The sequence below is a fragment of the Eriocheir sinensis genome, chromosome 13 (genome assembly GCF_024679095.1).
Source record: "Eriocheir sinensis breed Jianghai 21 chromosome 13, ASM2467909v1, whole genome shotgun sequence".
Taxonomy (NCBI): Eukaryota; Metazoa; Arthropoda; class Malacostraca; order Decapoda; family Varunidae; genus Eriocheir; species Eriocheir sinensis.
This window is the reverse complement of record NC_066521.1, coordinates 19,287,110-19,309,609: the sequence shown is the minus strand read 5'-3', so window position 1 is coordinate 19,309,609 and position 22,500 is coordinate 19,287,110. Positions and strand designations below refer to the sequence as shown.

The window sequence follows — 22,500 nt, the reverse complement described above, 5'->3', positions numbered from 1 at the left end:
AGAACCCCGAATCTTCCAACACCCAAACAACGACTCATCCAAACAGTGAGACGCGTGAGTCAGGGCACAACACGAGTGACTCAAGTGCGCCTCAAGCCTTCCCTGAACTGGGCAATAAATCAATTAGGCTTCGTCACGCCCGCCATGCCGCCCCTTTAGCCTGGAGCATCAGCCTCAACTTTACTCCTTTGAACGAGCACAACAACAAGGCTCTCGTCTTCCTCTCAAACTGGCGGGTGTCGGATTGAACTGAAACGGTACAGCGATCGGCACGTCTTGAATCCAGGGAGCCGAAAACAATAATAACGAACTGATAGAAGATTCATAATATATTCGGAGTGACATGAAGAATTTGGGAACTGAAAGAATGAGACGAGACAAAGGAGGAGGAGGAGGAGAGACAAGAATAGAAGAACAGGAGGAAGAGGAGTAACAGGAGGAAATTAAGGAAAAGGAGGAAACGAAGGAGCATGAACAGGTGGAGAAAACAGGAAGAACAAAATGAAAGAAAGGAGCAAGGAGGCACAGGAGGAAAAAAAGGAGAAACAGGAAGAGGAATAATATAAAGGAGGAAGGTTTCACTTCGAGGCAATACTCAGAAAGACGCATAAACAGAAACACGAGACAGGAACGCACAAACAGTTCCGGAAAGTGTCAGATGAGAAGGAAAACTTGCACACAGATCTCAAGACCCAAGTTCCCACCGAGATAAGAAATGCATCGTAAGTTTTAGTGTTTGGAGACAATGCAGAAAAAATAAACACTGCTACACGCGAATAAGATAACACAAACACCCAAATCAACCCTAAAAATTGTTAAAAGAATGAACAGAAGAAGTAGCGGGCTTTTTTTTTTTTATTATTGTTTCCTTTTTTTGTGCCCTTGAGCTGTCTCCTTTGTTGTAAAAAAAAAAAAAAAAACCCTTAAATGTTACAGGGAATCAGTAAGTTAGGAGTGAAATTAAATGCGAATAACTTACATCAACAAAGGAAGGGGGAAGGGTGCTTACATTCCTGATATCGCAAGAAATTCACGTTATAAACAGGTATCTAAAAAAAGCATCTCAGATAATACCGTTCAAGGAATTTTAGGTCCCGCGTGGCACGGACCGAAAATAGACTTGCGAGAAAACAGGTTAAATTAGATAAATACATCAGAAAACCGGCAGAAAAAAGTCTTAGGTGTCATCCCTTCAGATATCAATGGAGTAAACGTGAAAAGTATATACAAAGTGAAATGTATTTTTTTGACGCGTGGCATCAGAATCTATCAGCCCGTAAGGTATCAGGAGAAGAAATAGAGATGTAAAAAGGTTAAAAAATTACGTTTCGACAAAGAGAGAAATAGTTTTTAAATTTTTTTTTTTAAAGCAGTGGAGACAGTGCAAGGGCTTAAAAAAAAAGAAAAGAAAACAATATGAAAAAAAAGCCCGCTACTTCCTGCTCCTAAGGTGTAGAAAATATAGTGTCAGTTTTAGAAGTATACAAGAGTAGGTTGCGAATATAAAGTCATCAGGCAAATAGGTAATGAAAACAATGATGACAGATTACATAAGATAGGATAGTACTTTAAAACAAAACAAAAAACACGATTTCCAGGTGATTCAACAAAGAACTAACGCCTCGATGTAGCCTTATACCTCGTCACGCAGCATCGAATCCCATAAGCCCGTTAAAGTATCAGGAAAGGAAATACACAAATCCTTAAAGAAGAACAACCTAAACAAACTCGAACAACTTCCTCTTAAACGGGAAAACTAAATAAAGTGTAATGTATTTTTCGACACGTGGCATGAGATCTTATAAGCACGTAAGGTATTATGAGAAGAAATAGAGCGTCTGTCTCTGTCTGTTTGTGTGTGTTAGTGTTAGTCTGTTTTCCTTGCTAAGTCAATGTCACCTGTCGTTGTTTGTTTCCCTGTTTGCGTGTGTGTTTGTTAAGTTCATGATTGTGTCGAGTCGGTGTGTGTCTGTGTCTATTGGGAATCACACGTCAGTTGTTTGTCTGTTGCTGTTGGGATATTCAAAGCGTCTGTCTGTGTACCGTCTCCTTCTGTTCAGTCCAATTTGCCTGCCTGTCTGCGTCTGTCTGTCTGTCTGTTCCTGATGCGAGTCCCCGGAGTGTGATTCAGATCCAAGACAATAATAATCCAACTCCTTTGTAATAAGCTGAAAGGGATTTGTGTGAGTGTGTGTGTGTGTGTGTGTGTGTGTGTGTGTGTGTGTGTGTGTGTGTGTGTGTGTGTATCAGGTGTGGGCCCACGTGGGAGATAATACAGAGGTCCATACACCGTTGAGGGCTGAAAGGTGTGATAGGGAGGTGACTAGGCAGGGTCTCTCTCACCTCTCTACCTGTGGAGTAACAATCATGGTTTTACCTGAGGTCGGGAGTAACGCCAACAACAGCAACGACAGGAACAGGAACATGAGGGAGAGGAGGTGGATGAGGCGCAGGATGAGGAAGACCGTGAGGAGGCGTCGCAGGATGGGGAAGACGTAGGATGCTTCGGGCAGAGAGGGTAAGGGAGGCAGGTCGGGGCAAAGCAACTAGCCGAGGAGGACATGGTACGCCAACTCTTCCTTAGCAGCGACTTTACGTACTGAATGAGGCGATAATCACTCCTATCTCCACCTTTCTCCACTACATGCACCGTCCATCCTCTTCCAGCACTTCCTCCTCTTCCTCCTAGCCGTCCTCCTCCTCCTCCTCCTCTGTCGCTCTCCACTCGTGTCTCCACCACTCCAAGGCGCCACTCAAGTCCTTCCAACACTCTCTTCCTCTCACTCTTCTCAGGACGCATTGTTCTCCCGCGGCTGTGTTCGGAAACGTTTCAATGTGATTTGCGGGACGCCGGATTCACGTTCTGTCGCAACGTTTGACACTAGGAAAGGTTACGCGTGGGTGTGCCCCGACTTGTCCCCGGCTCTGTCTTTGTGCGCTCAGGTGCTGTCTGTCTTGAGGCACCGCGGAGGATGGGGTGCTTGCGTGGTGAGAGTTGTGTGTCTACTGACGAACGAAACGCTACAGTCAGATGGGCCGGGTGGTGGTGGTAGTGGTGGTGGTGGTGGAGGCGGCCGTGGAGGAAGGTTGTTGTGTGTAGTGACTCACCATGAACCAACCCAGCCAGCCGTTCGTCCAGTCTTACACGCACCCAGGTCGATCACACACACACACACACACACACACTCACACACACACACAGACAGGGAAGGGGAAGTCTAGCAAGGGGAGTATCGGGAAGCCCAAATGAGAGAATTGGATCCACTCATACTGCTCGGATCTACAAACGAGAACCTCACGTGAATCACCTGGGAATGAACACCTTTTGGTAAACACCGTAATTACCTGTCGTACTCATCCCAGCCACACCTGTGCAAGCGGAAAGGAGGGAGAGGGAGAAATAGAGAAATACAGAAGGTAAAATACGGAGAAAGAGGAGGGAAAAATGGAGAACAAGGAAGAGAAAGGAGATTGAGGTAGGTAAGCCGAACCAGGAAGGGAAGAGAAAGAGAGAGGAAGGGAGGGAAGTAAATAAATATAGAGGTAGGTAGGATACGGACAAGAGGGAAGGGAAAAACGGGTAAATTAAAGAGAAAGAATATGGAGGGAAACACGACGAAAGAGCAGGGAGGAAGGAAGGGGAAAGGGAGGAAGGAGAGAGAAAGAGAAAGGGTAGAAAAAGTCGTCACATGGAGAAACAAGGAGGAGATAGAGAAAGTGGGAGAAAACAGGGAGGTAGACGGAGATAACAGAATGGAGGTAGAGGAGAAAGATGAGGAAAAAAAACCGAAAGAAAAAGGAGAAAGACGGAAATAGAAAGACAGAGAGAGTCGTCACATGGAGAAACAAGGAGGAGGAGATAGAGAAAGAGGGAGAAAACAGGGAGGTAGACGGAGATAACAGAAGGGAGGTAGAGGAGGAAGATGAGGATAAAAAAAACGAAAGAAACAGGAGAAAGACAGAAAGAGAAAGAGAGAGGAAGCAGAAGTAAGTGTATTAAGAGAAGGAAAGAGCAAGGAATAAGAGAGAGAGAGAGAGAGAGAGAGAGAGAGAGAGAGAGAGAGAAAGGAAGAGAATATCGGAGGAATGGGAGAGCGAGGATGGCGTAGAGAGTGTCATTCAATAATTCAAGGAAGACTGACTGACGCAGCAACACTTGAAGACTACGCCGAGAAGGGACACTTGCACCGCCCCCCCACCCCCGCCCCGCAGCGCCTCCCCCCCTCAAGCGATCACACCCCCGTCACCCCCTTCAGGAACACCGCCCCCCGCCCCCCACTCCCTCCTCACTCGATCACAGGAACAACACACACGGAAAAGGCGATGAAAACTATCTGCGTGGTCTCTCTCTCTCTCTCTCTCTCTCTCTCTCTCTCTCTCTCTCTCTCTCTCCCCCCCCTTAATGAACAAAGGAATGGATTTTGACAGCAAGGTAAAGTAAGACAGAGGAACCCGGTATACACTTAGAAGGAAGAGTAAAGTAAATAACGATATAGAGGAATGGGACACGATCTGATGCCTCTACCAATGAACAGAGGATAAAGGAGGAGGAGAGAAAGAGAGAGGAGAAGATAGGGAGAAGGAGAGGAATATAAAGGTAGGTAAAACACGGCGAAAAGGGAGAGGAAGGAGAAAGATAGAGAAAGGAGATAGAGGAAGATACGAAACAGGAGGGATTAGGAGGGAAGAGGAGGAAGGAAGGAGGGGAGAAAAAGAGAAAGGATAGGAAAAGGGTGGATAAAGGAAGGCAAAGGAACACACCCTCATTCCTTCATACTTGGAATACACTTAGGAGAGGAAAAGGAGGCAGTAAAGGAGTGGGAAACGATCTGCAGCTGCCTCTCACTCTTTCTCCAACGAACAAAGGAATGCATTTAGACAGCAAGGCAAAGGAAGACAAAGGAGGAAAAGGAAGTGTTAAAGGAATGGGATACGACTAGGTGCTCTCTCTCTCTCTCTCTCTCTCTCTCTCTCTCTCTCTCTCTCTCTCTCTCTCTCTCTCTCTCACCAATGAACAAAGGAATGCATTTAGACACACTAGATTCAGGAAAACAAAGGAACACGCCCTCATACTTGGAATACACTTGAAAGAAGGGAAAAGGAAATGACGATATAAGGGAATTGAAAACGTTAAACTTCTCCCTCAAACAAGCAAAGGAACACACTAGACTCAGGAAGACATAGGAACACGCCCTTCATACTTGGAATACACTTGAAAGAAGGGAAAAGGAAATGACGATATAAGGGAATTGAAAACGTTAAACTTCTACCTCAAACAAGCAAAGGAACACAATAGATTCAAAGGAACACACCCTCATACACACTAGATTCAAAGGAACACACCCTCATACCTGGAATACACTTGAAAGAAGGGAAAAGGAAATGACGATATAAGGGATTGGAAAACGTTCTGCTTCTCCCTCAGAAACAAGCGAAGGAACACACTAGATATAGGAGGACAAAGGAACACGGACCCATCCCTGACCTACGACACTCTAGTCCTTCGCGCCTAAACAAAGGAAAACACTCATACCCGGACAAAGGAACCATCTTCAACTTGTGCGTATGATCACTTTTACCTGTACAAATTAATGGTCTTACACCTGTACATACAAGCACTTTCACACCTGGTCAATGAAACCTTCCCTTGGAGTAATCACGATGGAACACACCCACGCAGGTAACACTCACACGTGGACAAAGAAACACACCTGCGCACATTTACCTGAGGACGATGAAAGACGGAAGAAACACAAAGTAACATAGAGAGAAGGTAACGCACTTCAAGATCAACACGACATATGACCCCCCAAAATTTACCTAACGAACGAAGGACTCTGACGAAGCACCCAACAAGCATCAGTTTCAGAGGTAAGTATAGAGAGGAGAAGCAGAAGCTGATAGGTAGAAGAAAATAAGTAGGGAATAATAGAGTGATAAGAGAATAAGTAGAGGAAAACTAGAGGATAGAAGTGGATAAGAAAATAGAAGAATATGGAAAAAGGAGACGAATAGTAAAGCATAAGTAGAGGAATAGAGAATAAGGAGGAAATAGGCAGAGGATAAGTTAACGAGGATAGGTAGAAGGCAGTAAAGGAATAAGGAATAAGAAGAGGAAAAGTACATGATTGTAAAGGATGAAGGAATAAACAGAGGATAAGGAGAGGATAAGTAACAAATCCTCATGTTCAAGAAAAAAAAGTATAGGCCTGTTCTTTTTTTGATATCGTTTGAATCGTCATAAACTTTTTTCTGAGTCAAGTATGATATGTTTTTTTTTTCTGAGTCAACTACGAATGTGATTTTTATTTTATTTTATTTTCCAGCAGGGACTTCAAGCTGTTATCAAAGCATATGGACTTAAGCTGGAAAACCCTTGACTCACGGGAAGGGGAAGCAGATAAGAAACGTTGACCACTGAGAAGCAGGAAACGGAAATCCGAAAAAAATGACGTTTAAATGAATATCGAATCAGTTTACCATATCAAGTTTATCAGTTGCAATCTTAAATGGGAATAGATAAAGAAAATGAGACGATAAAAATAGGAAGAAAAAAAGAACGGAGCAATTTAGAAATACAGTTTAAAGAAGACTAAAGAGAAAGAGAGAGAAAGAGGGAGAAAAAAATCCATACACGCAATAAAAAAAAATAAGTAAATGAGACGAAAATAAAAGAGAGAAAAAAAAATGAAGTACAAATTTAAGCACACTAGAGGAGAACACACACACAAACACACGCACACACATTCCCCACCCACCACACCCACCCACACCCACACACATTCCCCACCCCACACACCCACCCACACCCACACACATTCCCCCCCCCCCACACACATTCCCCACCCCACCCACCCACACCCACACACACCCACACATTCCCCCCACACTCCCCTCCCCTCCCACCCACCACACACACTCTTATCGAAACACAACCCTAAAAATAAACACACAAAAGTCAAAATCACCCATAAAAACAGTCGCCAGCGGACGTGAATGTCAAAGACGCTTTCTTAAGGGAGCGAATTACTACAACTACATGATTGGCCTAATGAGTGAAGGTCCGCCCATGCAACAAGATCGCGGTGTTACGTGTTCCAGTGACGTCAGCGAGAGAGAGAGAGAGAGAGAGAGAGAGAGAGAGAGAGAGAGAGAGAGAGAGAGAGAGAGAGAGAGAGAGAGAGAGAGAGAGAGAGAGAAGGGGGGGGAGGTTATTACTCAAATCTTCGCTTCCTGTGCTGTGTTGATGTGTGTGTGTGTGTGTGTGTGTGTGTGTGTGTGTGTGTGTGTGTGTGTGTGTGTGTGTGTGTACGTACGTGTGTCACCGAGACTCTCACAGGTGGATTCTTTAATTAGTTTTGTTGCTGAGTGACAGTAACATGATAGGCAGGTAAGAGGGGGAAGGGGGGAGGGAGAGGGGGAGGGAGGGGAGAGATGGAGGGAGGAAGGGAGGGAGGACGGGGGTGAAAAGTAGTGGACGAAAATTCATTAGGGTCCCCCTCCATCCTCTCTCTCTCTCGCTCTCATTCTCTTCTCCAACGCCTTTTCTCTCTCCTCTCTCTTCTCTCTCCTCCTTCCTCTCTCCTCTCCTCCCTTCCTCCCTTCCACGTCCTCTTGGTCCTTCCTCATCTTCCTCTTCGAGTTTTTCCTCCTCTTCACGTCTCCTCTTTGTTCCCTCCCCTTCCCCTTGACTCTCTTTCCTTCTACTCTGCCTTCCTTCCTTCCTCCTCCTCCTCTTCTTTCCTCCCTCTGCCATTCCAGCCTTCTCATTTTCCTCCTCTTCATTTTTTTCTCTCCATTTTTCTTTCTCTGTTATCTGTCTTTCTGTGTTTTTCTTCTCTTCATGTTTCCTTCCTTCTTTCCTTCTCTTCTTTTCTTCTTTCTTCTGCTTCTTTCTTTCATTCTTTTCTTTTTTTTCTCTATTTTCCTTCTCCTCCTCTTGAACTTGTACCGTACCTGCTCCTAGTCCTCCTCCTCCTCCTCCTCCTCCTCCTCCTGCTTCTGCTCCTCTTTCTCTTCCTCCTCCTCCTCTTGTACCTACTCCTACCTCTCCTCCTCCTCCTCCTTCTCCTCCTTGTCCTCTTCCTCCTGCTCCTGCTCCTCCTCCTCCTTTTCCTCCTCCTGTAACTACTCCTACCTCTTCTTCTCCTCCTTCTTCTCCTTGTTCTCTTCCTCCTCCTTCTCCTCCTCCTCCTCCTCTACCTCCTTCTCCTCCTTGTCCTCTTCCTCTTGCTCCTGCTCATCCTCCTCCTCCTCCTTCCTCCATCCTCCTTGCACATTTCCGCATTCCACACTCCTAATGAGGGGACCAACTCTTTTCAGGACGAAACGATGAGTGAAGAAAAATATCGCATCCCTTTCCCAGGTCATTCTCTTTAACTTTCGCTCATCCCTCAAGTCATCGCTCACACCTTCAGTCTTTAAACGCTTCAAACACCTTTTTCTTTTCTTTTTTTTAACTCCGGAAAAGGTCGTGAAAAGGCAAGGCAAGGACAGGACAGGTGAGGTCATCCAAGTTGTCATTAGGAAAAGGTCAGGTAGGCAGGTAGGTCGGAAGGTCAGTCACACAGGTAAGGGGGGCTAAAAGGTTAATGGTGGTAGGTTGTCGGCAGGTTGGGGCAGGTCAAGGCAGGTGCGAAAAATGTGGTCATCAGGAAGGTTTTCAAGTTCACTCTCATATAACACTGTATGGATTTTTTTTTTTATATATATATTTTTTATCCGCTCGTCCTGTCCTGTCCATTTCCGATTATCCGTTTTTTTCTGAGTTTTGTCTTCGTCTTAATTTTTTCCCCTTTTCTTTCTTTCTGTTCCTCCTGTTTTTTTTCTAAGTTGTCTACGTATGATTTTTTTTTTCCCTTTTCTTTCTTTCTGTTCCTCCTGTTGTTTTATTTTCTCCCTTTATTCTGCCTGTAACTACTTCCGTTTTCTCCTGTTCCTCCTCCTCTTGTTGATTCCTGTTCTTCCTGTTCCTTTGTTTCCTCTTCTTCCTCCTGTTTTTTTTCCTCCTGTTCCTTGTTTTCCTCCTGTCAAAAGCGAGGATGAAAATGGCGAAGGGAAAAAGAGAATGAAGATGATGAAGAGGTCAATGAAGGTCAAGCTGGGTCAAAATCGAGAAAGAAAATGGCGGAAAAAGAGGATGAAGATCAAGCTAGGTCAAAATGATAAGGAAAAAAAAAGCTGGAAAAGATGGTCAAAACTGAGGAGGTTGCCCGTAGAGTTAGGTCAAGCAAGGTCAAAATGATGAGGGGAAAAAAAGCTGAAAAAGATGGTCAAAACTGAGGAGGTTGCCCGTAGAGTTAGGTCAAGCTAGGTCAAAATGATGAGAGGGGAAAAAAAAGCTGAAAAAGATGGTCAAAACTGAGGAGCTAGGTCAATCTGGGTCAAACTAGGTCACCGGCGTCAGAAGCGAAGTCAAGTGGGTAAGAAGAGTCTGCAGGTGAAGCGAGGTCAAGGTATGCGAGGAGGAGTCAAGGTGGGACAGGAAGGCAAGGGGATGAAGGCAGGATGAAGGGAGGAAGCGGCCGAGTAAGTCAAGGGTGGATCGGTTACGTTTGTTTCTTACCTTCCTTTCCTTTCCTTTTTTTTCTTTATTATTATTATTTTTTTCGTATTTTCATTGTTTTTTTTTGTTCTCTCCTTCATTTCTTTTATGTAGTTGTTTTCTTCTTCTTCTTCTTCTTCCCTTTTTTTTTCTTTCTTTCGCTTTTATTAACTTTTTTCTTATTTTGATTCATTTTTGTTGTTCTTTTCCTTAATTCAGTTGTCTTTTCCCTTCCTTTCCTTCTTTTCCTTTTTTTTCTTTCTCTTTTATTCATATTTTTCTTATTTTCATAGTTTTTTGTTCTTCTTTTTCTTCATTAAGTCGTCGTCTTCTTCTTCTTCTTCCTTTTCTTTTCTTTCTTTCTTTCTTTTTTATTATTTTTTCGTGTTTTCATTGTTTTTTTTTTGTTCTTTTCCTTCTTTTCCTTTTTTGATTTCTTTCTTTCTCTTTTATTCATTTTTTTCGTATTTTCATTTGTTTTTTTGTTCTCTCCTTATTTTTCTTTATTCAGTTTTCTTCTTCTTCTCCTTCTCTTCTTTCTTTCTTTCTCTTTTCTTTTTATTTTTTGTATTTTTGATTGGTTGTTTGTTTTTCTCCTTTTCGTTTTCTCTTTTTCTTGGTTTTCTTTCTCTTTTTCCCTTCTTTCAGTCGTGTCTCATTTTCCTTCCCTTTCTCTTCTTTCTTTCTTTCTCTTTTATTCGTTTTCTCCTCTTTTCATTGGTTCTATGTTTTTCCTCCTTTTCGTTTTCTCTCTCCTGGTTTTCCTTCTTTTCTCTCCTTCTTTCTGTCCTCATTTCAATTATCTTCCCTTTCCTGATGTCATTTCCTGTCATGCTCATTATCTTTTGTGCCTATTTCCTCTTCCTTCCTTCCTTCCTTCCTGTCTTCATTGCTTCTCTCCTTCCTATTAACCTTTCTTTCTTTCTTCCGTTTCTCCTTTTTCCTATCATTTTTATTTCACTCTCTCCTCTTCTATTCTTCGTTACCTGTCAACTTTCCCTTCTTTCCCTCAATCCTTCCTTCTTTCTCTTCTTTCACCTCTCCCTTCTTCTTTTCTTTAATCTTTATCGACTTTCTTCCTTTCTCTTCTTTATCCTTTATTCACCTTCTCCCTTCTTCTATTCTTCCGTCTCCATCGACTTCTTTCCTTTCTGTTTCATTCTTCTTTCAATCTCTTTTCTCTTTTTCTTTTTTCCTTTTCGACTTGCCTCCTTTTCTTCCTTCACCCTCTCCTTTCCTCTCTTCTTCCTTTCCTATGTTATCGACTTTTTTCATTTCTATCCTTCATCCTGTCTTCACCCTCTCCCTTCTCCTCTTCCACCCCTTTCAACGTCCCGCTTTTCCATTCTTCATCCTTCCTTTTACTTCTCCCTTCTCACGTTCCCTCATGCACAAACTCTCCTTTTTTTCCATCGTTTCCTTCTTCCTCCTCTCCCTCCCTCGCTCCCTGACCTTTCCCTCCTCTTTCAGACAGGCAAACACAACAACAACACACACACACACACACACACACACACACACACACACACACACACACACAGATCCCCGGACTAACGCAAAACTAACCTAACACAATACATTTTTCTACATCGACGCCCCGACACACGCCTTGCCATCCCTTCCCTTGCCTTGCCTTGCTCCCCACACAGACTCCTAAAAAATGAAGACTAACATTCCACCACTCCACGGAGGCAAAGGAGCTGTTGTCCGTCCCTCCCCCTCTCCCCTGACCCTCCCTTGCCCCCCTTCCCTTCTCACTGGCGGCGGTACTTGGCTCACGAAATTTAACTGGAGCGGAACACGGCGCGGTGCTAGTCTCCACACCTTCACGGCCCTAGATTCAAGGTATTAAGCATCATCAGGACAGACAAACACACCGGGATGGGTCGGAATGGGTCTCGCCACAAAGCCACAACGGAAAACGCCGCCGCCCAGACCCCGACGCGACAAAAAATGAAGGAAAAAAAAACACGGCCGGCTCTTATTTTCCTTTTCACCCCACTCTGGCAACCGTGCCCGACTCAGACTCCCGGTGACGTCACGCTGACGTCAGTGCCTCCACCAAACGGCTGCAGCAGTACTGGAAAAACATGGAGGGAGGGGAGGAGCAGGAGGAGGAGGAGGAGGAGGAGGAGGAATGGGGGGTGAGAAGGAAGAGGAAGCAGGAAGGAGAGATGTGCTTTTCATTCCTCTATTCAATACGGGGAGTGAGAGAGGTGACCTTGATAATAATGCTGCTGCTGCTGATGATAATGATGGGAAGTGAAAAATAACGTTCTTGAAGCATTTTTTTTTCCTCGTCCGGCGTTTCTGATTTCCTAATTGAATGTCGAATGTAAATAGGGTTCGTCTCTATCTCTGTCTGCCTGTGCCTCTCTCTCTCTCTCTCTCTCTCTCTCTCTCTCTTTCGCACAGCGCCCGAGTCTCTGATGACAGATTCAATTAGTCGAGAGAAGGGGAGAGATAGGTGGAAAAAGGATATTGTAACTACTACTACTACTACTACTACTACTACTACTACTACTACTACTCCCCCTCCTCGTCCTTCTCCTCCTCCTCCTCCTCCTCCTACTACTACTATTACTACTACTGTTGCTGCTACTACTACAAGAAAAACAAAATTAGACGTCATTGAACCTCCGCATGGTTATAGGTGTGTAAAAATAGACATGGATAGATAGGTAGAGACAGATAGATAAACAGAGAGAGAATGAGAATATGAAAGAGCCGGCATGTTTTTGTTTGTTTGTTCCCGTGTATTCCTATTTTTAGCCACACGAACGCCGCTAAACTACCTAACGAAGAGCGGGTATCTCAGGAGGGGGGGTGGGGCTGGTGAGGCGGGGTGGCGGACTCGAACTGACTGTAGAGGAACCACACGAGCCGCCCAAACCGTGCCGCCCATATTCTTTAACATTTCGCCACCCAAGACATATTTGACAATGCTTTCGTAGGAGTTCAGGGCATTTCCAGGGGTAGTTTCATGACCCTGGTGGTAGTTTGACCCTTCTTCTGTACCATGAACCCAAAAAAAACACTCATTAGAAGCCGATTGATTCTCTTTTTGGCCTTTGGAAGTAGGTGATGTGAGGGGCGAGAGCGTCTGAGGATACATTTCGCATACATATTTGACAAGGCTTTCATAGGAGTTCGGGGCATTTCCAGAGGTAGTTTCATGACCCTGGTGGTAGTTTAACTCTTCTCCTGTACCATGAACCTAAGAAAACACTCATAAGAACCCGGTTGATCTCTAACACGGCTTTCTTAGGTGTTCGGGGCATTTCCAGGGTAGTTTTATGACCCTGGTGGTAGTTTGACCCTTCCTCTGTACCATGAACCCAAAGAAACTCTCATAAGAACCAGGTTGATCTCCTGGCCTGAGAGGGGTGTTGATGTGAGAGGAATATGACTATGAACATTTCAGTCCAACACGGCTTTCATAGGTGTTCAGGGATTTCAGGGTAGTTTTATGACCGTGGTGGTAGTTTAACTCTTCTTCTGTACCATGAACCTAAGAAAACACTCATAAGAACCCGGTTGATCTCTAACACGGCTTTCTTAGGTGTTCGGGGCATTTCCAGGGGTAGTTTTATGACCGTGGTGGTAGTTTAACTCTTCTGTACCATGAACCTAAGAAAGCACTCATAAGAACCCGGTTGATCTCTAACACGGCTTTCATAGGAGTTCGGGGCATTTCCAGAGGTAGTTTTATGACCGTGGTGGTAGTTTAACTCTTCTCCTGTACCATGAACCTAAGAAAACACCCATAAGAACCCGGTTGATCTCTAACACGGCTTTCTTAGGTGTTCAGGGCATTTCCAGGGGTAGTTTTATGACCGTGGTGGTAGTTTAACTCTTCTCCTGTACCATGAACCTAAGAAAACACCCATAAGAACCCGGTTGATCTCTAACACGGCTTTCTTAGTTGTTCAGGGCATTTCCAGAGGTAGTTTCATGACCCTGGTGGTAGTTTAACTCTTCTCCTGTACCATGAACCTAAGAAAACACCCATAAGAAGCCGACTTTCTTAGGTGTTCAGGGCATTTCCAGGTAGTTTCATGACCGTGGTGGTAGTTTAACTCTTCTCCTGTACCATGAACCCAAGAAAACACTCATAAGAACACGGCTTTCTTAGTTGTTCAGGGCATTTCCAGAGGTAGTTTCATGACCCTGGTGGTAGTTTAACTCTTCTCCTGTACCATGAACCTAAGAAAACACCCATAAGAAGCCGACTTATCCCCTTTACGGCCTTTGGAAGTAGTTGGTGTGAGGGGCGAGAACGTCTGAGGATACCGATCCCCGAATAAACGCCTTACTCTTGCAACCACATGCATGGACCCCCGAGCGACGTCACAGTGACGCAATTCTGACGTAAGCGAGACCGGGAGAGACCATTGTACCCTCTCTTTTTTTCCCCTCTCCTCTCCTCCTCTCTCACACACACACTCTCTCTCTCTCTCTCTCTCTCTCTCTCTCTCTCTCTCTCTCTCTCACTCCCTAATTGCTGGAAATCGTCATCATCATCAGGACCTTTTCCGTATTGATAAAACAGAGAAGGTTGGTTTAGGAGGCGGAGATGGAGGAGGAGGAGGAGGAGGAGGAGGAGGAGGAGGAGGAGGAGGAAAGAGAGGAAAAAAGAGGTAAAGGAAAATGAAGAAGAACAGGAAATGGAGGAGGGGAAGAAGAGAAGGAGGAGGAGGAGGAAGAGGGGGGAAGAAGAAGAGGAGGAGGAGGAGGAGGAAAAGGAGGAGGAAGTAGAAGAGGATGAGGCATGTGCTTAAAAAAAAGAGGTATCTAGCAGGAAGAAGAAGAAAAAGAACAAGAAAAAAAATCAAGAAAAAGAAAACGAGGAAAAAGAAGAAAACGAAGAAGATACAGAAGAAAAACAAAACAAGGAGAGGGGCGTAAGGTTAGGTTGGGTGGAGGAAGAGGAGGGAGAGACGGAGGGTGGAGGGATGTGGAGAGGTGGAAGTGGAGGAGGATACGTGCTCAAGAAAGAATTATCGGATCACTGGCAAAATGGGTCAAACGTCCATTTACACACCAGTGAATCTCACCCCCCCTCGCCTCCTTGCCTTGCCCCGCCTCCCCGCGCACTGGGTCACGGCTGGGCAAAGGCTCCGGGGCTCGAACCTGGGATGCTTACTTCTGAAGGGGGACGATCTTGAAGGGGGAAGAAGGATAGGAGGAGGATTAGGATGTGTACTTTTGAAGAGGGTTTGAGAGAGATCTTGAAGGGGAAGGATGTGGGAAGAAAGAGGAGGAGGGGATCTGGATATATGCCTTTACTCTGAAGGGGGACGATCTTGTAGGGGAAGAAGGATAGGAGGAGGATTTGGATGTGTTCTTTTGTAGAGGGTTTGAGAGAGATCTTGAAGGGGGATGAGGAGGATGTTGAAGGGAAAGAAGGAGGATAGGATCTGGATAGGATGCTTACTTCTGAAGGGGGACGATCTTGTAGGGGGAAGAAGGATAGGAGGAGGATTAGGATGTGTACTTTTGAAGAGGGTTTGAGAGACATCTTGAAGGGGGTTGTGGAGGATCTTGAAGGGAAAGGAGAAGGATATGATGTGGATAGGATGCTTACTTCTGAAGGGGGACGCACTTGAAGGGGAAAGGAGAAGGATAGGAGGAGGATAAGGATAGGATGTCTACTTTTGAAGAGGGTTTGAGAGTGATCTTAAAGGGAAAGGAAGAAGATAGGATGTGAATGGAATGCTTACTTCTGAAGGGGGAGGATCTTGAAGGGGAAAGGAGAAGGATAGGGATAGGATGTGTACTTTTGAAGAGGGTTTGAGAGTGATCTTAAAGGGAAAGGAGGAAGATAGGATATGAATGGGATGCTTACTTCTGAAGGGGAGAGATTTTCAAAGGGGAAGGAGTAGATAGGATAAGGATAGGATGTTTACTTCTGAAGGGGGAGGATGCTGAAGAGGGAGAAGAAGGGTGGATAGGATGTTGATAGGAAGGAGAGGATAGGACATGTAGGGGATTACTTTTGAAGGGGTTGGATCTTGAAGGGGAAGAAGGGTGGATAGGATATGGATAGTACTTTTAAAGAGGTTGGATCTTGAATAGGAAAAGGTGGATGGGTAAGGGATTCAAAGAGGTGGATAGCTAAAGGTAAGGTAAGGTAGGGAAATGTATAGGCACAGGTAAGAGAAAAGGAGTAGGGAGATGAAGCAGTAAAGGAAAGGTTAAGTAAGGTAAGGGAAAGGTAAGGGCGCATAGGTAGGGGAAAGGAGGAATATGGAGATGGAGGAAGGAAAGGAAAGGAAGGAAAGTAAAATAAAGGAAAGGGAAGGGAAAGGAAAGGGAAGGGAAGGGAAGGAAAGGAAAGGGAAGGGAAGGAAAGGAAAGGAAAAGAAGGAAGGAAGGAAGGAAAGGAAGGAAGGAAGGGAGGGAGGGAAGGAAAGGAAGGAAGGAAAGGAAGGAAGGAAAGGAAGGAAGGAAGGGAAGGGAAGGAAAGGAAAGGGAAGGGAAGGAAAGGAAGAGAAGGGAAGGAAGGAAGGAAGGAAAGGAAGGAAGGGAAGGAAGGAAAGGAAAGGGAAAGAAGGAAGGAAGGAAGGAAGGAAGGAAGGAAGGAAGGGAAGGAAGGAAGGAAAGGGAAAGGAAGGAAGGAAGGAAGGAAGGAAGGAAAGAGAAGGAAGGAAGGGAAGGAAGGAAAGGAAAGGAAAAGAAGGAAGGAAGGAAAGGGAAGAGAAGGGAAGGAAGGAAGGAAGGAAGGGAAGGAAGGAAGGAAGGAAAGGAAGGAAGGAAGGAAAGGAAAGAAGGAAGGAAGGAAGGAAAGGAAGGAAGGAAGGTAAAGTCTAGTAAGGCAAAGGTAATGGGGCATAGGTAAGGGAAAAGGGGGTGAAGAGATTAGGCAATGAGGTGAATAATGATAATTGATTGTTGCCTTTGATTCTGGTGTTCATTATCTCGTGCCCTTGTTCTGAGTAGGCTAAGATGCTGTTTGAAGGTCATTTGTCTGTCTGTCTCTCGCCATGGTTGTCCTAGTTTCCCTTCTTCAGGTACCTCCCCCCTTTACCCCTCCCCTCGTCCCGGCAGCGCCCCCGACACCTTCCCAGCGGCATCATTGGCTTCGTCAGCGCCGCGGGAGCCTCGCCTTGTATCGCCTTTCCCGCCGCCGCCGCCGCCGCCGCCCTTCCTTCCCTCCGCGATCGTGAGGGAGATTGTTGGCGGCACACTTCATTAACGTGTTCGTCTAGACGAGGTAAAGTGTGTGTGTGTGTGTGTGTGTGTGTAAGAGACAAATGGGTGTCGTGACGGAACGTTCGGTGCCCTCCAGGAGCACCGGCCGGCGGGACAAGGTGTTCGGAAAAAAACGTGCGCGCCGCGCCGCGAGGCTCCCGGAGGTCAAGGCGGCCCGGGGCGTCAGGACGCCTTTCTTTCGTCAGGTGGACAAAAAACCATCGCCGTCGGGACTCAGCGAAAGACTCGTGTACTCACCTTGCAGGGCTTGAAGATGCCCATTATCACAGACATATCGATGAGGCGCCGTATCCTGCCGCGGCCGCCTTTCTGGGACCGATACTCGTGCTTGGAGCGGCCCTTGGGGAAGCAGCCCGACTCGGCCCCGTCGGGCGGCCGGTCAGACTCCCACGAGGAAGCCCTGGAGAGGCGGCCGCCGCAGGGGCACGTGGGTGCGAACCGAGGATCCGGCACGCCGTCAAGCATCTCGTGGGGCACGCGGCCATGAGGATAGCAGACGGCCCGCCCATCCCAGGGCGGGTGGTGGTGGTGGTAGTGGGCGTGGTGGTGGCCGTGGTGGTGGTGGTGGTGGCGGTGCGGGGACTCGCAGTGCAGGGCCCCGGAGGCCACTAGGTCAGGGTGGAAGTTGGCGGCCTCGTGCACAGGACTGACCTCCCTCGAGGGTGGGCGGAGGGGGGCGGAGGAGGGCGGGAGGAGCCTCTGGAGGGCCCTCTGGATGTGGTCCTGGAGGGGGGGCGGGAGGGTCCAGGGCCACCGGCCGCCCCCTCCGCCAGGCCTCTGGCTCCGCCGCCTCCTCCGCCTCCGCCTCCGCCGCCGCCGCCGCCGCCGCCGCTGCCGCCCTTCTCCCGGTGCTTACTCTTCAGCAGCAGCTGCATCCTCCATTCGACGACGGTGAGGGCTTCCAGGCCGGTGGTGCGGGGGTCGGCGAAGGAGAGCAGTGGGCGGCGCCGCTACGCCGCCATCACGCCCGAGAGCGACACAACAGTCACGGGACGCGGACTTGGGGCGTCGCACTCCTGCCGGGAACCTGACTCAATCTTGACGTGGCCCGCCCCCGCTAGCCGAGGGGCAGCGCGCTGCCGGCATGCCCAGCGCCGCGCGGGCACAGGCCAGAGGCTCTGCGGAAGGGCGGGCTGGGGGGGGGAGGGGGAACTGTCCAGTCTGGCCTCACGGGCTGTGTCGCGGCACCACACGGACGCCCGTGACGCGACGGTGACGGGGACGTCGAGGGTGACGTAGGGATGGTGTCCTGCCGAGGTGACGGGCGGCGGGCTGAGGGAGGATGACGGTGGGCGGTGGGCGGCCGGGCAGCGAGAGTGTGGCCGGCAGGGAGGCTACGGCGGGACTAAAGGCAGCCTCGCTGAACTACCCGGCAGCAGCAGGAAGGTGGAGGAAGAGGAGGAGGAGGAGGAGGAGGAGGTGGAGGAGGAGTAGGAGGCGGAGGATGAGGAGGAGGGGTGGAAGAGGAGGAGGGACGAGGTACATCGATCCGCGCACCACCCACCGCTCACCTCCTCCTCCCCTCCCCGGCCCTCTCGCCTCCGCTCTCCCATCATCATCTGGCAAGCTCATCCTCCTCCCCTCAGCATCGGATCTTCCCTCTTCGTCAAACGCACCTTCCTGCTGCCGCTCCACGGTGCCACAGAGCGCTAATTAGTCACCTCAACGCCGCCCACCCACGTCCCTTCGCCCTTGTCATCACCATCGTCACCATTTGTCCTCCTCCTCCTCCTCCGCGTCATCCTCATCTCCCTTCCCTTTCCCAAAGCTATCAAAATAATTCTGTTGTTCGTTACATGTATAACTTTTTTTTTATCATCGTTGGCGTAAATTGAGTGTGTGTGTGTGTGTGAGTGCGAGAGAGAGAGAGAGAGAGAGAGAGAGAGAGAGAGAGAGAGAGAGAGAGAGAGAGAGAGAGAGAGAGAGAGAGAGAGAGAGAGAGAGAGAGAGAGAGAAACTGACCTTTCACTCCACACCCACATCACATCCATTACGCAGCTTGTCGGAAACAGGACTTAGCAACACACACACACACACACACACACACACACACACACACACACACACACACGGATCGCTAGGTACCGTTGGCATCCTCATATCCCCCCACATACGCGGTCTCGTTGCTGGGATAAAACCGTAAGACCTGTTCCTTCTCCTCCTCCTCCTCCTCCTCTTCCTCTTCCTCCTCGTACTGCCTTTATATAATCTCCTCCCACTTCTTTGTATAACTTCAATGTCTTCGTCTTTTCCGCCTTCCTCTTCTTCCTTATCCTCATCTGCCTCTTATTTTTCCTTCTACTACTACGTATGTACTCATTATTATACGAAGAAAAGAGAGAAAATAAAAGAAAAAGCGTATGTATGTGTTTGTGTGTGTGTGTGTGTTTGTGTGTGTGTGTCTACGTGCTTTGAACGGAAAGAAATACGAATAGAACTTGAATTACAATGAATGTATATATAGAGGGACTGGGCGCCACACACACACACACAAACAAACAAAAAAAAAGAAGATATAATAGTTAATCCTCAAAACTGGTGAACTTCGGTAAGGAGGAGGAAACAGTGTAAAGGAACAAAGAACAGAGAAACAAAAGAACGTTAGACAGAGGGATGGGAGGACAAAGGGCCGGAAGACAGAGGAAGAACGGCGGAGAGAGAGAGAGAGAGGGAAAGCGAGAGAGAAAGGGAAGGGGGAAATAAGAGATGGACAGAAGAAGAAAAAGAGGTGGAATTGATAAGGAAAAGAGAAAGAAAACAGGAAGTGGGGAAATAAGAGAGAAATGGACAGAAGAAGAAAAAGAAGTGAAATTGATAAGAAGGAAAAGAAAAGAGAGAGGGAGAGAGAGAGAGAGAGAGAGAGAGAGAGAAAAGAGGAAAGGGGAAAATAGAAGAATAGACAGAAGAAAAAGTAGTATTGATAAGGAAAAGAAAAAAAAAACAAATACAGGAAATGAAAGGAGAGGAGAAAGCCAAGGAGAATAACAACGACACAAACAGAGACGAAAAGTGGAAATACACGTAAAGAAAGAAAGAAACAAGACAAAACAGAGAAAGTGAGAGGAGAGGCGAAACATCCACGAAAATAGAAGAGACAGAAGGATGTGATGAATGAAAGGAAAAATAACAAAAAAACAGAGAGAAAGTTAGAGGAGAGAAGAGGAGAGAACGACAACGAAAATAGAAGAGACAAAAGGAAATGCTGAAAGAAAAACAAAAACAAAAACAAACAGAGAAAGTTAGAGGAAAGGAGAGGAGAGAACGACAACGAAAATAACAACGACAAATACAAAAGAAGAAAAAGTTGAAATTCATAGAAGGGAGAATAAAAAAAAGGACAGGTGAGAGGAAAGGAGAGGAAAGGACGACAACGAAAATAATAACAACGACAAATACAGAAGAAAAAATCTTAAATTCATAGGAAGGAAAAGAGAAAAAAAGACCAGGTGAGAGGAAAGGAAAGAGGAGAACAAGGAAAACAATAACAACAACACACAGAGAAGAAGAAAATAAAGTTAAATTCATAGAAGGGAGAAGAAAAAAATGCATAAGGTGAGAGGAAAGGAAAGAGAAGAACAAGAAAAATAACAACACAATTAGAGAAGAAGAAGAAAAACAGAGGAAATGATAAATGAAAGGAGAAAAAAACAAGGCAAAGGATTAATCAGGAGAAAATAGAGAAGAAAAAAAAGATAAATTCATTGGAGGGAAAAAAAAAGAGAACAGAAAGTGAGAGGAAAGAAAAGAGGAGAGAAGAACAAGGAAAATGACAACAAAATTAGAGAAGAAGAAAAACAGAGAAATTGATAAATGAAAGGAAAAAAAAACAAGGCAAAGGATAAGAGAGAAAATAAATAGAACAGCAACAAAAAAAAAAGTGAAAATAACAACAAAAAGTGGACATAAGAGGAAAGGAAAAACAACAACAACAAAAAAAGTGAAAATAACAACGCATATCAAAAAGTGGAATTCGAAGGAAGGAAAACATCAACAACAAAAAAAGTGAAAATAACAACGCATATCAGAAAGTGGAATTCGTCAGTGGAAGGAAAACATCAAGAACAAAAAAAAGTGAAAATAGCAACGCATATAAAAAAGTGGAATTCATAAGTGGAAGGAAAACATCAACAACAAAAAAAGTGAAAATAACAACGCATATCAGAAAGTGGAATTCGTAAGTGGAAGGAAAACATCAACAACAACAAAAAAAAGTGAAAATAACAACGCATATCAAAAAGTGGAATTCATAAGTGGAAGGAAAACATCAACAACAAAAAAAGTGAAAATAACAACGCATATCAGAAAGTGGAATTCGTAAGTGGAAGGAAAACATCAACAACAACAAAAAAAAGTGAAAATAGCAACGCAAATCAAAAAGTGGAATTCATAAGTGGAAGGAAAACATCAACAACAACAACAAAAAAGTGAAAATAACAACGCATATCAAAAAGTGGAATTCATAAGTGGAAGGAAAACATCAACAACAACAAAAAAAGTGAAAATAACAACGCATATCAGAACGTGGAATTCATAAGTGGAAGGAAAACAACAACATCAACAACAACAACAAGAACAAGAGGCAGAAGAGAAAGCGAGAGGAAATGGAGAGAAAAAAAAAATCAATACCACCACCAAAAATAACAACAACAACAAGACCAAAAATAAAAGTCAATAAAAACACACACAAATATAAAAACCCTTTACTGGCACAAAACGGGTTCGGGGAAATATTGAAACGGAGTGGCGGAGGGCGAACCGGTGCGCCGCGAAACAGAGGAAGAGCGAGAAGCGACCGAAACCGAGATGGCCGAAAACGAAACTAGCGCCGCTGTATGCATGGCGCTGTATATGAAAAACGATAATGATGAATGCAACGTAGTGGAGGAAGGCAACAGCGGTAAACGGCGCACCGAACCCGGAAACGGAAACTTGGCCTCTAAATAATTAAACATTTGGGAGACGAAAAATAAAAATAAAAAGCAGAAACCAGGTGCATCAATAGCTCTCTCTCTCTCTCTCTCTCTCTCTCTCTCTCTCTCTCTCTCTCTCTCTCTCTCACACACACACTCACAGGTGCTAATTAATAAGGAGAGGCAGGTAAGGTGAGGGGGTGAGGAGGTGACGAAACACACACACACACACACACACACACACACACACACACACACACACACACAGATCCTTAAAAATAAATTAAAAATGTAGTACAGTAATTACCCTTTTGAATATAACTTTTTTGTTTTCTACCTTTTTGTGATATATCTTTTTCTCTCTCCTACGCACGGACGTTCATAAAACAAATTATACAACGGCGCTTCAGTGCGAGGAAAAAGGGAAGCATAAAATAACAAAATACAGGAAAGATGATAAAAAAAAAACATTACGTAAATTTAATAGGAAAAAAAAACAAACAAAAAAAAAACACAAAAACAACAATAACATAGATTTAGTGGAGTTCGTGAAGGAAGGGAAAGGAAGGGAAAATAAATGAATTAAAAATAAACAAAGGTACACATAAACAAGGGAAACAAAAACAAGACAAAAATAATCAGAAAAAAACAAAAACAAATAAAAACATTACGTGAATTTAATGATACAAAAAACAAAAAAAAAAAAAAACGAAAAACGAAAAAAAAAAACAGGAACGTGATTTTAATGGGAAATAAAAATGAAAAAAAAAAAAAAAAAAAATTCCCCACTCACGTAAACTTAATGAGCAAAAACGCCTTATTATATTTATT

The 22,500-nt window shown here is 45.4% G+C and overlaps 2 protein-coding genes across 2 annotated transcripts in view; both read right to left on the bottom strand.

Moving 5' to 3' along the window:
- The window catches only part of LOC126998130 (cAMP-specific 3',5'-cyclic phosphodiesterase 4C-like), a 67,021-nt gene extending 48,467 nt beyond the window's left edge, over window positions 1–18,554 (bottom strand). The window contains 2 exon segments of the mRNA XM_050859540.1: window positions 16,997–17,434; window positions 17,437–18,554. Of these exon segments, the coding sequence (XP_050715497.1) occupies window positions 16,997–17,434; window positions 17,437–17,634 (636 nt within the window). The 5' untranslated portion in view covers window positions 17,635–18,554.
- LOC126997814 (cAMP-specific 3',5'-cyclic phosphodiesterase, isoforms N/G-like) overlaps window positions 17,710–22,500 on the bottom strand; it is a 141,028-nt gene continuing 136,237 nt past the window's right edge. Inside the window, exon 8 of the mRNA XM_050859026.1 lies at window positions 17,710–18,093. Coding sequence (XP_050714983.1) covers window positions 17,710–18,093 — 384 coding nt within the window. The remainder of the gene's footprint in view (window positions 18,094–22,500) is intronic.